Source organism: Wasmannia auropunctata, unplaced genomic scaffold, assembly GCF_000956235.1.
Source record: "Wasmannia auropunctata unplaced genomic scaffold, wasmannia.A_1.0 LD336026.1, whole genome shotgun sequence".
In the NCBI taxonomy this organism is placed as follows: Eukaryota; Metazoa; Arthropoda; class Insecta; order Hymenoptera; family Formicidae; genus Wasmannia; species Wasmannia auropunctata.
Window position 1 is genome coordinate 1,983,024 of NW_012026864.1, and position 17,516 is coordinate 2,000,539.

The 17,516-nt window shown below is 45.3% G+C and overlaps 2 protein-coding genes across 2 annotated transcripts; one reads left to right on the plus strand and one right to left on the minus strand.

Annotated features, from left to right (window-relative positions):
- The first annotated feature begins 287 nt into the window (after window positions 1-287).
- Window positions 288-15,474, plus strand: LOC105452805 (band 4.1-like protein 4). The gene is made up of 16 exons (XM_011694240.1): window positions 288-745; window positions 3,839-4,038; window positions 7,535-7,639; window positions 7,843-7,982; window positions 9,054-9,151; window positions 10,097-10,217; window positions 10,687-10,774; window positions 10,862-10,978; window positions 11,189-11,698; window positions 11,923-12,140; window positions 12,479-12,554; window positions 12,628-12,713; window positions 12,973-13,128; window positions 14,035-14,305; window positions 14,916-15,022; window positions 15,277-15,474. The coding sequence occupies exons 2-16, from the start codon at window positions 3,925-3,927 to the stop codon at window positions 15,317-15,319; spliced, it is 2,250 nt and encodes a 749-aa protein (XP_011692542.1). The 5' UTR covers window positions 288-745; window positions 3,839-3,924; the 3' UTR covers window positions 15,320-15,474.
- Window positions 15,089-16,634, minus strand: LOC105452804 (signal recognition particle 9 kDa protein). The gene is made up of 3 exons (XM_011694238.1): window positions 16,378-16,634; window positions 15,724-15,792; window positions 15,089-15,604 (listed from the first exon to the last, which is right to left on the minus strand). Exons 1-3 carry the CDS (start codon window positions 16,447-16,449, stop codon window positions 15,509-15,511), a joined length of 237 nt encoding a protein of 78 aa, XP_011692540.1. The 5' UTR covers window positions 16,450-16,634; the 3' UTR covers window positions 15,089-15,508.
- Between the last annotated feature and the right edge of the window lie 882 nt (window positions 16,635-17,516).

The following is a 17,516-nucleotide window of genomic DNA, read 5'->3' on the forward strand; positions in this document are numbered from 1 at the left end:
CAGGTCCGCGCGAACCGCATTGGCCGCCTCGCCCACCTCGTCCCACCCCCACCGAACCCCTCGCCGGAGGCCTCGTCGGCCCGCGTCGCGCCGCGCCGCACAACTTGAAAACTCTCGCGTCCGTCCGCGCGCGACGCGATGCGGCCCCGTTGAAATCCGCGGGACTGTCAATCGCGAGTCTCCCTCCGTCCGCGAACGTCAACCACGACACACACGGATCGGGCGCGAGTGCGCGCCGCGCGGCACCGCGTACACACGAACTCCCGGCACCCCCGCGGGGCCCTCCTCTCCTCTCCTCCCTTCCCTCCGAGACGCGCGCGATCGACGATCGCCGATAAAGAGTTATCTACGATCATGCCCCGGTCGCACACGCGCGACGACGGACGACGACAACGACGACGACGACGATCCGCTCGACTCCGTGCCGAACGCCTCGTACGCGCGCGCACCGAGTGAAACGCAAGTGTGTTTATAAGGAAAGACGCGCTCCTTTTTTTTTCTTTCTCTCTCTCTCTTTATTTCTCTCTTTCTCGCGCGCTTGCGTTCCCATACACGCCGGTCGGCGCGTCGCGCGCACACGCCAATAAAGAATACCTTTCTCGCGAGTCCCGTGTCCCGGAGGTTTTGTTCTTCTGCTGGTACCGGAAGTGCCGCGCGAGTGTCGAAAAGTGCCGGAAGCGCCGGAGCCGATTCCACAACGAGAGGCTACAACGCGACGCAACCCGGAACGTGAATCGCAACGGAGGTGCGTATATACTTGGCTCTCGGATATACCTGAGAATTTTTTTATCTTCCTTCTCTCCACGACGCTCTTCAATCGCGCCGTTATTTTATTTTTTCCGCGAGACGTTTGATCGCAATGTGCGCGTATGAAACGGGAGAAATGGAAGTACACTGTTTTGCCTAATTAAATGGAACATTAAAAAAAATTGCGATACAGTTAGACGAATGCACGTTCAAGTATACTAGTACATCGAAACAATTCTCACCGGAATTCAATGTCTTTAATAGATTTAAATTTTATAAACTGCGAAATTACAATGTAACGTTTTAATTGTAAAGAGAATGATCCACGCGAAATTCGAATTTTACAAAGACGATACATTTTAGTAAAAACGATATCGAAATTAAGAATAATAAAAAAAGGAGTAAAAATGCAACTGAATGATAATTGTGATTATTTTTTTCATCTTCTTTATGCTCTCTTTATCCGAATTTCGGAATTAAATCTTGTATACGAGTAATAATTTTATTAATATTTATATATTATTATTACTATTATTACTATTTATATTATAAGGGCAGTCCTTATTTATATTTATTATTATACAATTACCGATATGTACATAATATGAAATTTTTTCACAAAGTTCGTTGCGCCGTGAAATCATTGACTCATCGATTACTCACATCTTGCGAGAATTTCAATTAAAGGATTGTTGTTGTCAGTCGGCGCGTCTCCCGCGCCGTTCTCTTTTCAACTGCACAGCGCGGCCGGAAGTGCACGTTAAAGAATTCTTTTTCAGCGAAAGTCACGCGTGTTCTTGCACCCGATGCAAATGACACGCTAATTAGATGACGTCGTCGGAATGCCGGAGTGCGCGAAAGGGAGGACGAGCCGAGAGGGGGAGGGAAAAAAATCGCTTAGCTGTGTGTTTTTCATCTTGGCGAGCTTGGTTTCGCCTCGCCGGATCATTTACGAGATAAATAACGATCCCGTGGTGTCGCGGAAATTTCTATGCTAATATACCGATCGTTAGACCGGCGGTCGACTTACACTTGTCACTTAAAGAGAAGCCAAAAAGGAGCGAGAAAAGGACGAACGAGGAAGAGGAGAGAAACGGAGGTAGAGAAAGGGAGAGAAAGGGAGACCCCGTTGATCCCCGTCGTGTCGCGTCGATATTTACGCGAAATATTCTACCCAGTATACCCCAACGGGTGCATCGAGCGAGTATATTACACGGCGAATTCTTTTTTCTTTCTCTTCTCTCTCTTTTTTTCTTTTACGAACCCCCGAAATGATCTCGTTCGCCCGAAAACGCGTCGGGCTTCTTCCTTCCGTCCTTTCTAACGCCCTCCCTCCCTCCCTCCCTCCCTCTCGTTCTGCACTCTTATCAGAAAGACATACGCGGCGACGGCCGTCCCCGTTAGCCAAGTCGAATCGGGGCCAGAGGGTTCATCAGCTCCTATTATCTCTCCTATATCAAGCGCGATTGTGAGAGAGATATCCTGGATTCGAAACCAGTTCCATTCCACGTACACGCGACTACCGCGCGCGCGGAGTAGGCTCCGCTCCGCGTCCGCTCCGTCACCGAGTTCAATGGCACTCGGGCCATACACTTGGGCCATACACACATTGTGTGTATATACGCGGGGCATTTTTCTCGAGCGACGGCGCGTATGTACGCGCGAGGACAAAAGGTGTACTTGAATCCCCTCCCCCCTCCACGCCGCGGGCCTCTCGGCCGCGAGACGCCACGTGTCGGGCGAACGTCTCCTCGGTTCACCTATACGTTTCGAGGAGAGCCAACTCCTCCGCGCGCGTAATAGGAGTCGCCTCCTCCCGCGGCGAGACGTACAATATAATAATATATACGTATGCCCGATACGCGCTCCAAACGCGAGACGTTTTCTATTTGCTTTAATCATCGTGTTATTTTTTCCCGAGATAAAACGGCTTTTGCGTTACAACTGATCCGCGGCGCGATCGGAACGATATACCGGGTATATTATCGCCGAAGCGGCGAGGTCTATATGCTCATTGCGGATCGTTCACCATTCAAGCGGTATACTATAAAGTGTAACGGTACACGGCGAACACCGCCGGGCCGATCACCGCTATTTATGACGGTTTGATATTCTCCGACGATGTCGCCGAATAACGTTCACGCGCGGAAGATCATAAAGCCCTGTAGACGCGAGACCGCGTATAATCCTCGGAAAGCTTCTTTTGGAAAATATCTTTCCCCTGCTCTAGGTCCGTGATCTCTCATCGATCGAGTCTTGCTCGCATATATTAATACATTACATGCAAACAAAATTACTTGGTAACAGTAGCGAAATTTCAATAGCTGAATCAAACTTAGCTATAAGAGCCTTATTGTTAGTGTCATTGCCAAGTTCTGGCTATCACAGGACAAAAAACAATCATTGTGGTAAGAAAATTTATTAGCTGAAATTGAAAGTATATATTAGTACAGGTAGCAAAAAAAATGGCACGCGAATCTAAATGTCTTATCATGTACACATTTAGCACGCATACAGCTAAGTTTACAGCTACGCGCGAAAATTTGATTTGTAATTGTTTTTGCAATGTGGCACTACTATATGCATATCTGCAGCGCATTTAGCATTTATATTTTGCAGTATATGAGCTATGCAAATATTATTAATCTCTATTACAAAGATAAAATATAGCACAGTAGATTCAGCTAAATATCATTTGATTTTAGCAGCAAGTATTTTTTGCTGTAGCATCTATATTTTAATAACTTACATTTTAATAAATTGAACTATGGCAGCAACGACATTATAGCAGTCCCTATTTTAAGGGCACGACTTAGCTGCCATAGCTATATTTTAGCTACATTAGCTAATCCTTTTTTTGCGTAATATTTATTTATGCTATGTTAAACACGTCTGGGTGCGATAATAAGGAATGCGGATTTGACGGCGATTCGCGCGATCGGGAGACAATGATCTCCGCACTTTTTAAATTTTTACTTAATCGAGCCGTGGTGTATTGCGTTTGTACCGATTCGCAAAGCGCGGTTCGTTAATTCGAAGCGATACTGCAGCGAGAACGACAGTATATAAGAATGTCCTCGTGCGTTTTCAGGATGAGCGCGGACCCAAACGCGCCGAGCGGATAAACGCGCGAGCCAGGCAGTAATACACAAAGTCGAGGGGAAGAGGAGGGAAGCGATGGTGGTGGAGTGGCTGTGCCCTGGACTCAAGCCGGCCAGGAGCAACAGGCCCCGGCTTCTGCACTGCAAGGTGATACTCCTGGACGAGCACGAATTGCTGCAGGACGTCCTGGTAAGTTCAAGCGCCCTCGGAAGTCTCATCAATCCGAATCACCCTCGAGCCGTTCTTTTCTCGACGCGGCTCATCCTTTCCTCCCTGATCGCCCTGATTCTCTCTGAAAGTCTAAAAGCGACACACGGGTGCTCTGCCGCTCGCAATATCGCCCTCAGTCCGAGGATGCGCCCAGTTCGCGAATCGTTCCGGTACGGCGGATGAAGGTATGCGGCGTACAACCCTATCCCGTAATTCGACGTGCGCGTAGCCAAGTTGTAATTTAGTGAATTAATAGCATTTTCTTTCCCCCCCCCCCCAGTTCGTTTCTGGACGGTTGTTTCGGTGTTGGCCCCGGACTACTCGTGCCCGCCGGCGACGGCGGCGGCCACGGTGGGTTATGGCCGACTGTCGGGCGGCGGCGGCGGCGGCGGCGGCTCCGCGGGCGCGCACGAGAGGAAGAACGCGTACACATCTCAGGGGGGTACCCGGAATTCCTTCGGTCTTCTCTGTTATTAGACGATATGCCAAAATTGGCGGTGGGCCACCGTGGGCCTGCACGACGGTGGTAACGCCGCCGTACCTCCTCCGCATCGCCGACGGCCGGTGCCGCACACTAATTCTCGCGTCTTTTCAACCTACCCGTTTCCCCCCCTCTTTCTTTTTTTCTTCCTCTCGGAATCGCTCTCTCGCGTTGCGCTCTTTCCTCCCCCCCCTCTCTCTCTCTCCCTCTCTTTTTTCTCTCTCTCTTTCCTCTTATCCTCTCGCCGCTTCCCTTTCACCGTCTAGCTCATTTTGTCGATTAACATTCCGGACCTGTATAAGCACGAATCCTTCATTGTGTGTATCGCGTATACGTGTAACGCCCGTAAAACCCGAACGCAAACCGAAATTCAGTCGAGCACGTTAAAAAAAAAAAAAAACGAGAAGATTGTACCTCCGAGGAGGGATATCGAGCGTCAAAGTTGATTCGCATCGATCACGCAGGCTCGCGAAAAGTATCCGAATATTCGACGAATCTTCTTTGGCAGATACCGTATACTCGGGCAAAGCGTGGCAGTGTACTATTATTATACGCATATAATATAGTCGCGCAAGAAGAGACTCACGAAAGACGATAAGTCGACTATACACCGCGTCTCTGACTCCTGTATAAGAAATAACGTGTCGAAATGAACGTATTGGAAGCGATGATCTAATCGCCGATATACCCTGGCGTAATCGAACGATGCGTATACGTGAGAATGGGAGGGAAAAAAAAGGGTCGTTGCAAAATGCCGAAGAAGTGCAACCGAGAATTGCGCGTAGGAAAGGGGGAGGGAGGGGAAGAGAAACCGTTGATCGTTGATAAGCGCGATATATACGTGTACAGGGCGGTGTATCGGCGCGCTATCGTTATACCACCGGTATCCAAATCTCGTATCTTTCCGGTTTTATACCGCGCGCACAGTCGTAGAACCAGTCTCCCCGTAATTGCGGCATAATAGCGCGAAAGAATGACCATGCGTCAAGATAGCGCGACCGGATAAACGTGTAACTCTTTTTCTCTCTCTCTCTCTCTCTCTCTTTCTCTCCCCCTCTTTCCAGCAGAATCAGATATCCCCGCGCCATTCCTGCGTCGCGGTAGCAATTTCAATGGAATTAGCATAAGGCATCGCGCGGCCGGAGTTCTGCGGTGTATACGGAGAACAGCTCCCCGAGAGAAGAACCGACGAGAGAGAATTTTCCTTCGAGACGCTCACCGGATATCCTATCGGTATCTCCTCGAACGCTATCCTCGTCAACGCCCGCGACACGCAATTCTCCCGTCTGGGGAGTCTCCTCAGCTGAAACTCGCGAGGTATATCAATCCCGCGATAATCGGAGCTGTCGAGGAAAAGAGAGAGAGAGAGAAAGAGACAAAAAGAGATTAAAAGCCAAAGGCGCGCGCTCGTTCGCATTGGAATTCCTCGAATTCCTGTAACGTTACCGTCTCGCACCGCCGAGAGAGATCACCTCCTTCCTCGCTTCTTCGACGTCCAATTACACAAATGGCGCTTAGTGCCCGCCGCGGGCGGTATAACATCTTTCCCCCCTTTTTCTCCTGTCACGATCGTTGCTACACTTTTCATTGACGTTACCGTACCTGGTCACGGTATACATATACCTGCAGGCAGAAGGTGAATCCCTCTTCTATACAAAGCGGGGCGACGCGTTGGCCGCGTCGCCGCGTTTATTCATCTCCTCCTATTCGCGCCGTACCGTTTCGCCAAGGACGTGACTCCTATATTCTCGCGACTACTCCTTTTTTTTTTTCCTTTATTGCCGTCTTCCTCTCTCGCGGAATCGACGTTTTCCGCTTTCCCTCGTATATCTGCGTGCTTCGACAAAATGAGGGAATTGTCGATCCGTCCGGCGCGAACAACCCTCTCCCCCGGCGGTATATTCCCGAACGATTTATCGCGAAGCAAAATCTTTCTCGGAGCTGGGGGTCTTCTTTTCGCGGGGACCGGTCAATCCGCGGTTACGGTGTTTTCGATTCCCACAACGAGCTCTAGGCGGGAAAGATTAGAATGCCTAAATAAATGTTTAAATTACACCGTGCATGAAAAATGAAAGAATACTCACTGGAATAACCGATCGAGAGAGAGAGAGAGAGAGAGAGAGAGAGAGAAAGAAAGAGATAAAGGCAGGACGAGCAAAAAAAGGAAGAAGAAGGATCGTTCGGAACACGCAAGTTGGAGATGATTACCCATCTCCTGAACCTATACTCGACTCTTCTAAGCCTTAGGCGAAAGAAAAAGGGCGAGGTCTTTCGTCTTCCTCTCCTCCTCCTCCTCCTCCTCCTCCTCCTTCAGCTTCTTCCTCCGCCGCTCTCTCCTCGGCGGTCTCTCCTTCTATCTCTTTCTCTTCCTCTGTATTCTTAAACTGCCTGCCACTTTCATTACGCCGCGCCGTATTTCGCGTTTCCTTTCGTTTATCGAACTCGTTTGGTCTGATCTCCATCGGGTCGATTTCCTCGATCATCGCATTTCGCGCTTGCGAAAAAAAAAAGGGAAGGATAGGTACATTTACCGAGCGCACGTCAGATTCATATACTACTTACTCTCCTCTATGCGCGCGCGCGTCTCGCCGGGGCGCGTAAATCACGGTGCGAAAGATAATAACGCGCGTGTAAAATCTAACGATGAAAAACACATCCACCCGGAGAGGATCCCGTTCGTTTCCCTCGAGGGGGAGGAGGAGGCAAGGGGGGAAGAAACAAACGAACGAACGTCACGGTCCGCAACCACCAGTGGGAAACCGTCCTCCCGATTTCAATCTCCGCCGCGCCGCGCCGGTGTGATTTAACCAGCCGTGCAACAAGTGCACCTCACCTCGCGATTGTATGTACAAAATCCGACGAATTAATAATGCACTTTATTATACATATGTGTATATATATACTTATATTATATATATGCGCGCCTAACTGGCGGCGTTGTGTTTGTAAGTATGTACATAATTATACGTTTGCAAGTATACGTGCATTTTCCAGAGCTCGAACCTGGGCCAGGAATTGTTGGATAGAGTGTTCAAGCACCTTAACCTGCTGGAAACTTCCTATTTCGGATTACGCTATCTCGATCACGGGAATCAGACGGTAGGACACAATCTGTTTAATCTTACAACCTCGTAGCAATTGAATTACTTTTGATCCCGGCAACGTATATATAATTCGAGATCCCCCCGCCGAGATCGGGGATCTGGTTGTCGCGATTGTGTTGAAATGCGTGCGAGTTCTGACATTAAAATCACTTTCCGCGCGAGACCCAATCGTAATTACGAATATAACGAATATTTTAGCAATGGCTCGATCAAAGCAAAAAGCTCGGCAAGCAGCTGAAGATTCACAAAGGAGATCCCGGATCGGACGTTCACACGCTCTACTTCGGTGTCAAATTCTACGCGGCGGATCCGTGCAAGCTCATCGAGGAAATTACCAGGTAATAACACCGGATCTTCTCGTTCAGGGGAGACGTACGAATAACGCTCCCATTCGAACAATGCTCGCTCCTATATATCAATGCGGTGGATTGACTTTAATCTCTGGTTTAACTTACCCTTTATCTTTTTCCAATTCTCAGAACTCGAAAAAGATGAAAGACGAGTTAACACCAAGATCACGAGGTTAATATATACGCGGAAATAGATGTAACATAATTCTCTCTTGAGAAAATCTCTTCAAAAGTATATGCCCCCGTCACGTACGCGGGTATAACTTCCGTCGCGTCACGTCTGTACAATTCAGACCCTTGAGAGATCGAGACGAGCGAGAATCTTCCTTTTAAAGTAAAGCCCCGCGAACTGCTTGTTCGCCCTCGGATATTCTCGTTTTTACAGTCTTTCCGATAACGACGCGATACGTTTCACGAGTCTTTCGACACAACGCTCTCCCGACGAGAATATTGAAAACGAAAACCATCGCGCGTACGCGAGAGTTCGTTCCAGCGCGCGCGATATGCGCGGATAATACGGACGATTTTTATTCGCTGTCACGCTCCTCCGTGCAAACGATCCTTTCACGCTCGGCGTCTCGAAATTCCAGGAAATTCCAGGGACATCACACGGTACATCGCGGACGCACGAGAATTCCACGTGCGTCGAATTTCTTGAAGGCGCGCGGCGCCCTTACGTACATACATACATGCATACATACGTATACATGCATGTATGCATGCACGCGCGGCTCGTGGCTCGCGTCAGCGCGTTTCGCGGCGTTAACTTACTGCTCCGCTCTCTTGTGCGCTCGTGCGCGCTTCCACCGATCCATACTTAATTCCCGCATTCTGGTGGATCCGCGCGCGAGACGAGAGATACAGATATACGCGTGTACAAAAATTATATTATTTTCCGCATCGATGCGTTCCGATACGCGATCCTCCGCGGTCTCCCGAGTCTCGTATTTTAAGAGCTCGCTGCAGTTACGGCGAAGCGAAGAGAGAGAGAGAGAGAGAGAGGCGGAGGACGGAGAGGAAAGATCAATGTGATGACGGTTTCCGACTTGTTTTCCACAGGTATCAGTTCTTCTTGCAAATAAAGCAAGACATTCTGCAGGGAAGGCTGCCCGTGTCCTTCGATCTAGCCGCAGAATTGGGAGCCTACGTCGTCCAATGTAAGATATGCCATCTCTTATATCAAAATATCACGCTTATTATTTTCTTACGCACACTCGGATGTCGTTCGTCTATGTGAAGGAAAACCGGCATTAAAATTACGCGAGAGAGATAGCATTTGCAGGAGACGCGGAGAATATGAAAATTTACATAGATATATATATATATGGCAAGACGCAGCTAAACGCGAGCAAACAAAACGCACGGCGGTGGTCCACTCGTTATAGTTATCTGTTGGAAAGATTCAAAGTCGTACAGATAGAAAAAGGGAAGGCAAACTGAAATATACGCTCCGTGTTTGCATCTCATCGCCATCAAAAGAGACGAAATGAATATCCCTTCTTTCTATTCAACGATAATACACATATATATACAGCAAGAGACGGAAAAGAGCATGTCCGTGTAGATCCGCGAAAGACAGAAACGGGAAATGGAGTGTGGGTTGAGAAAAAAGGGTGCTTCTTTTCTCGCAACGTTATCACAGTCATTACGGTAATGAAATTGCGTTTTTTTTTTTAATAATTTTTACCGTTTATTTATTTCGTGCAGCGCGATATTTATTCCGCCGCGATACGATCCTTTATTTTCAGCTTATCGACGATCTCGTACGAGTATAGTAATGGACGTAATCTGAATTGATGCATATTTTCTCTCCGCACGTAAACACTGAGAAAAAAAGTTGTTAAAATAACTGCGTTTTGTTGACAGTTTTTCTCTGATTCAATTATATATGTTTTTGAATTAAACATACATCAATAACATTAACATGATATTTTTGTGAATTAACAAATATTTGTTTGACAGCCCGTGACCGCCAAGTATAGTTGAATCAAGAAATATTCATTTGATTTTACACTTTCTTTTTTCTCAGTGTACACGCGATATAAATAATTATACCTTTTCGTTTTTTTTGGTGTCCGAGAATAATGCGCTGTTATTTTCAGCGGAGCTTGGGGATTACGATCCTAGACGGCACTCGCCCGGATACGTCACCGAATTTCGGTTTCTCGCCAACCAAACCACGGAACTGGAGAATCGCATAGTGGAGATCCACAAAACTCTTATGTATGTCAATCGTGATGCTTAGTATTCGAATAGCGTTAAAACTATTCTGCAATAGCAGTAGTTTCTATATTGCAGACAACCGATCGGTTAACCATAAGGCCATAACTTATTATGCAGGCCTCACATTTATTAAGTCCCAACGTTTAAATTCTTGTAAAAAATATTATTTGAAAATTGAATAGTGACAATCGATCGGTTATCCATAAGGCCATAACTTATGCGGTCTCACATTTATTAAGTCCCAACATTTAAATTCTTATAAAAAATATTATTTGAAAATTGAATAATGCGAATAAAATTCTGAAAGCGCCACGTATCTTTTTTTCTTTAGCGGAATTAAGCAATCATGTTTTTGTTAACAATTAATATTTCTGCTAAGATAATCGAAAACAATTCAATTCGTGCAAGTAACATAAAAATATGAAATCGATTTAATTTCTAAAACGAGTACATGTTTGTGATCTTTCAGAGGACAATTGCCTTCAGCAGCGGAATTAAATTATCTGGACAAGGTGAAATGGCTGGAAATGTACGGGGTGGATTTGCATCCCGTATTGGTACGTAGAGGCGTGTTACTGACGTCGACGTAACTAATGCCGCGATCGTGCGTTAATCTTGCAATATCGTACAATTTTCGTTCGTAGGGCGAGGACAGCGTGGAGTATTTTCTGGGCCTAACACCGAGCGGAATAATATTGCTACGCAACAAGACCAAAGTGGGAAATTATTACTGGCCTCGAATCAATAAAATCTACTATAAGGTACAAAATTCTGCCAATTTTGTTAGCTTACTATAAAATTGCTGTCCCTCTTTCCCTCTTTTTTTTTCAAGTGTTCAATTCTTAAGTAAATTCGAGAATTGATTTTAGAGTGAAACGTTTAATGACACCGTAGTGCCGAAAATGTTGATTTCTCCTTCGCATTTCTTTCTCATTTTACGACATGTCGAAACGAGTTGCATCAACTTTCAGGGTAGATACTTCATGCTGAGGGTAAGCGAAAAGAATTCCGAGGAGAGGACGCACGGCTTCGAGACGCCGTCGAAAGGGGCCTGCCGTCACCTCTGGAAATGTTGCTTGGAGCATCAAGCTTTCTTCCGATTGATGGCGACCGGCCCACCGCCCCTCAGTCCGTACTCCCGCTTCCACTCGTACAGCCCTCCGTCCACCTTGGAGAAGCACGCGGCCATTAGGCGAAATCCACCGCCGTTTCAGAGGACTCCCAGCCGGAGAGCGCAGCGACGAGTCGTCGAGGGACAGGAGATGGTCGGTTCGTTCGTCGAAACGCCCGTCACCGTAATCTCGAATTCGGGCAGCAACAATCCGTCCGGCGGCAACGTGCTGTGCAACGCGCAAAGGCAGCAGATGAACACCTCGAGTCCGAGAAGCACGAGAAGCGCGCCGTGGACGCAGAGTCAGCCCCGCGGCCTGTACACCTCGTCTAGTCCTCGCTCCGTTCGATCCGCGGGAACGGCGCCGGCAGTTAGTTGACATTATTACACTCGCTCGTGTTTCCTCGCTCGGCTGTGCTTAACCCGCCGCAAAGTTGATTATTGCAACATTCGCTCGAACGAGATGCGTCACATGTATATACGCACAATAGACAAAAGAATTGACTTGCTGACGGGTCAAACATATCCGCATTACGCAACTGTTATAAAATTTCCGTGTTTGAATTGCTTATTAACTTCGTTTGTCGACTCTAGCTCTTAAGTAGACTTCAACGTCGGAGCAGCTCGGTGGAGAGTCAAAGTTCGGGGGATAGTCATAGCCGCAGCGGCCACCGCAGGCGAAGTCATAGTCATAGTCATCGTCGACATAGCAGACATTCCGATTGCGAGTCCGAGCTCTCGAGGGGCTCCGACACGAGATCCGGCCATCGGAAGCATCGCAGAAAACACAGGAACTCCCGCTCTTCCTCCAGGTACGGTTTACATATTAAACCTTCCATTACACGTATAACGTTTCGCTCTCACCGCGATAACATCTCGTTTCTCATAATTGTTTCGTAAGTAAAATAGCCTTGATAAATTCAAATCACGAACCTTTATGAGCATTAACGTGTAATTAAAAGCAGTTCGATGGTAATGAGTCTTGTTCCCATCAATGACGGGATTCATTGACCTTCGCTAACATCATTAATTCCGCACATGTTCTTCCCCGATAAAAGGATAAAGGATTTCTTTTCTGCAGGATTTTTTTCTTTCGTAGAATAAACCGATAAGTACCAATTTTATTTAATGATGTTATTTTTTTTCGCAGTAGACACGAGTTGATAGATTCGGAACCGCAATGGAGGGAGGCGCAGAAACGGAAAGAAGGTGTGCAAAAAGCTATTGTAAGTATCGTTACTCAGTCGATATTGGTACGCAAGACTACTTTGTAATATTTGACTGGCTGATATGCCGTAGGTAAGCCACACGGAGCCCAGAAGAAGACATAGAAGCAGACATCGAAGCCCTTCTCAGAAGCAGCCACTGCCGGATGAACTTCGAAAGTACATATATATTTCCAATATTACGAGTGTCGCAGCCTCGCAATTTCGCGACAGGCTTCCACAGGCCGCGGAGAACAATTTATAAATTTTCTTCTCTCCCAATGTGAATTGCAACTCGAATTTGCTAAACAAATCTATTATGCAAATATATTCTAACAAATATATTCTATCTTCGTTAATCTATCTTTTCAATGAATACTGACAGTTTATCGATGTGTGAAAACGACATTAAAAGACATTAAACAATTTTTTTTTTCAGACACTTGGAATTTGGCCTAATCGACACTAGCGGGATGAGCGAGCAGCAACGCCGAGAGATATCCTACACGGTGGTACAGTCGCAATCTGTACAGCAACCCCCCTTACAGTCTAACAATTCTCGATTGGACGACATAGATTCATCGTCCCTGCCTAGGTACGATGATCTCAAGACGGCCTGCAATCTCCACAACCATCCTCCGCAATTGGAGGATGATACGGGATCCGTAGTCATTGTTTAGTTACCCCCCCCCCCTCACCTTCCCCCCTTCCTTCTCCTCCCGTCACCTCGACTTCCCTTGCATGTATTTTTTTTAATTTATTTCGAGCATGTATATTATCTTACTTTAAGCATGCCCCCTTATTATTTATTTGAAGCATGACGAATTCCTTAATAAATAAGTGAGATTAACTTGCTTGTCGCACCTGTTTTTATTTTTACGTCCTAGCTGTGGCACTCACTCGCTTCTGGCTGTGTTCCATGGAATTTTTAAAGGCGATGCGTGCCGATCGCCTTCGTACTGGGGTCGTATTTTTTTTATTCCGTGTGTTTTTATCTCTCATGCATTATGTATATTTTATACGGTATGCGCCATGTATTTGTGTAATAAATATTGGTATCTGGGAGGATGATGTCAACGTTCGGGGCTCGGGAACACTTCATGTTCCGAGTCTTTCTCACGACATTCCTCGTATATCCCATTCGATTCCCTTACACGTACCCGGCGCATCTTCGTGGATTTTCATCATTTTGCATTTTATCTCTTTGTATTTTCAAAACAAAAAAAAATCCGCTTTAAAATGCGCCGCGTTACAGTTTACAAAGAAGCGAATGCATTAACGGAGTCTGTGATTAAATTTATGTTACTGAATTTTTTTTATAACGTGTGCATCGTGAGAATCATAGCCAATGTGTGTATATTAACCGTATGCACTAAACAAAAAAAACCAAAAAAAAAACGCACGCAAAAAAGACACGCATCGATCTGAGTCGAGCACAGTGGACCTGCTGGTCGCTAAAACGACCGGGGTGCCAGAGACTGTCAAGGACTGTCCCTTTCAGAACTGTCGGATCCGTTGGCAAAAGAGAAAGAAGACACATGCGGCATTATCGTGATGGAAGTTATAACTTGCTGTCGGCAACGTCCAATCGAGTCGAGGCAAAGTCTCCCGAGGCTCGAAGCGAATATAGCACGAGGAGGGATTTTTATTATACTCGTAGCAACCGAGTGTCAATAGGCAATAATGCGGACAGTGGACTCGGGGAAAGCACGCCGCAGGACTTTTCAAGCTGCTGCTCAAGTTCTGCCGACAGCAATAAACCTATTCACGTAGTACGTATCCCAGTTTGCTCGCATTTTCGCTAAAATATCGCTATCCTAACTAGTATCCGTTTTAAAATAAGAAATCGTGCGCGATGCGTATATTTTACATTTACAATTAGCTGTTTAAGAAAAATCGACGAGTAAACACGAATCTCGCGTATATTCGTGCTTACTCCTCTCGCAAAAATTTAACATTAATTGTCACAAAATATTCATCACACGTATGTTTTCGTAAGAAAAACACCAAGTACTTCTATATAAATGTGGCTAAGGTTCCCTATTCATTCCCTATAAATTTCGACTTATAGACTACGGTCCATTTGACGCCACAAATGCTTTGAAGCATTCTTCGATCGGTCAAATTCTTTCTTCCGATTGGTCAGTCGAACGCTTCAAAGTATTCGTAGCGTTAAGTGGACCGCCACTCTTAATCACGTAATCATAAATTTCCAAGATATCGGCATTAGAATCGCGCGAATTCCCCTTTCCAGCGACATGATTTTCGTGTATATGCATGCAGTTACACATATAGCTTTATGAAGTATTGTAATAGTATAATGCGGAATGTTACTGTTCTCTTCTAAATAGTAGATTAGTAAAACGGTTTTGTTTGGTATAGACACAATTGCAATTAGGGGGAGAGGTACACTATGAATTGCCTTCAAATCAAGAAATCTACCCTCCTGTTGACACTACTCTGGACGCTGTTCTCCAACCCATTATATCGTAAGTGCTTGTTCATTGTCGCTTTGTGCTTCCTTCTTCACTCAAGTATCAGAAATCAGATCTCGATTCGATTTGTGTATCTGGCTTTATTAATATCTAGTACATTAGATGCGTCACTTGAGAACATACTTCAGTTATAGATATCAAAAAAGTTGATGCATTATATAAATGTTGAAAAATGTTCTCTCTATATTACATCCTCGACGGAGTGTAGCGTAATTCTTAACTTACACGATGAATTTTGATTGTTTCAGAACATTAACGAGGAGGCAACGGGGCCGCCCGAAACAATCGTAAAACTTTAACACAAAACGAAACAGTTTTTATATGCACTTGTTTTACATGTAAGATAACGTTCATACCTTAATTAAAATTGATATCTGTGGATCGTTGGATCGTGTGAGGCGGAAAAAGAAAGATATTGTTGAATAAAAGTAGCATGTTTTAGTCTCCATGATGAACGTATTCCTACATACAAATCTTATTCTAACTGTCTCTCGACGCCATGTGTCTCATGAGATTGCCTATGAATTTTTCCATTTTCTTTAAGTCCTGAGCTATTTCTGTTCTATATTGGAGGCACTGCAAACATTTTTCATTAGTCATTGTATTCATAATGAAAAGACTAACAAGAAGCGGCAGGAAGGAATACAAGCGCCTTGTATACCTTGATCATAAAATATGTCTCTGAAATCGCTTACCCGTCGATTATCTGTTAACTTTAGACACAAAACCCCTTTACTGTGACAGTACTTCATCGTATATCGAGTCTGAAATAAGACAGAAAAAGAAATTAATATATCACGCGAATAGTTGTTCACTCGATATTTATATTTACACATAGTAATTGAATTTGCAGTCTCATATGTGGTACCAGATCACAATATTATTATTTTTTCCTTTTAGCAATGCTTTCATTGCGATATTCAGAATGCAAAAGAAGATTGAAAGTAATAGACAGAAGAAGCACAAACGTAGTCTTAAACATTACGCAGGAAACACTACGAATTTAATACAGACAAATATAATTAGCTTAAAAGCTTATGAAAAAAATTTCACGTACATTTTCGTCATTCTCTAATTATCTAGAGAACGCAGTTATAAATCTGAAAAATAATTTGCTACAAACGAGTTGAGCATTTTGAAAGTACAGGTACAAAATGTTACAGCGATATTGGTAAATATTGAAGTTCGAGCACGTTCTTCCGACATGCGTTACCGTAATCTCAAGTTACATGCATAATGCAGATAATCTGATTAGAGGATTCTCGTGTCAGGTGTCGCAAAGACGAGCGGCGTTACAGAGATGCTAGAAAAAAATATACTACAAAAATAAATAATCTTGTAAAACGTACGTTCATCGGATCTTGCAGATATAACCTCTCGGCGCCTCTCTCGAATTCTTCCCACGAATTCAGATACGGCATCTTTATCACCGATAAAACGACGTGCGACTTGCGGTTTCACGAAAGAAACGTATATGCGAAGCGAACTAAATCAACAGTCTCAGCTATCTTAAGTGAGAGCCAAAAAAAAATCTCAAAACATCCCCCGCGAGACGAACACTCGCGAGACTGTCGCCGATTGTCTGTGATTGTCACGTGTACACGACGGCGGCACTGCCGCCTGGCGGCAAAAGTGTCGAGTTCCGACGCGTTGTGGAACGTCAGCGATCTGCGTTGACTGCGTTCTCACAATCGTCATGCATACAAATCGAACATCAGTATATTGTTTAATTTGAATTACCATTAAATATACCGTTAGCACTTACATCCAGCGTGACTCGCTTTGGTATCGCCTTGCATTACATATATTTGAATTTTACAAATATATATATATATATATTTACAATATAATTACAAACATATTTGTAACGTGTATAAACGTATAGCCTATAAATAAGTACAAAATATTCAAATATTGAGCTTGTTTGTTTCACTGTGTGTATAATATAGGTAACAAATACGCGAAACTTGGAGAAGGTGTGAAAGAAGGCGAAAAACGTAAAAGGAATAAGGAATAAACAGATCAGTGGCGTGCAACGGAGGAGGTAAGGAGGGCATGGCGCGGACGTGTTTATACAGTCTGCAGGATACAACCCCCACGGAACGAAGGAAGAGGCGATCTCGGTGGCGGTGACGGTGTCGTGCCGCTGATCGCTGGTGGAAGTCTTTCAGTTTCTTTTGGACCGCCGCGAGCGCGGGCAGAGCGGATGCGATCGGCGCGATGCGCGTGTGAAAGTTCGCGCCGTACGTGCACATCCTCTATACGGCGTGCGGATACGCGCGGAGATGAGAGGCAGAAGGATGTGAGAGACGGAGAGGCAGGAAAGGTATACATATATACGTATATAATTATGCCGTATAGGGACATGTAAAAAACCGAAACGAAACGACTTCGTTCACCGTGCCAGCAACGGCCGGGATTCTCGCCTTCCCGCGCGCATTTTTCAGTACGACGCGTTTATGCGTGCGCGCATATTTCTCGTGAAATG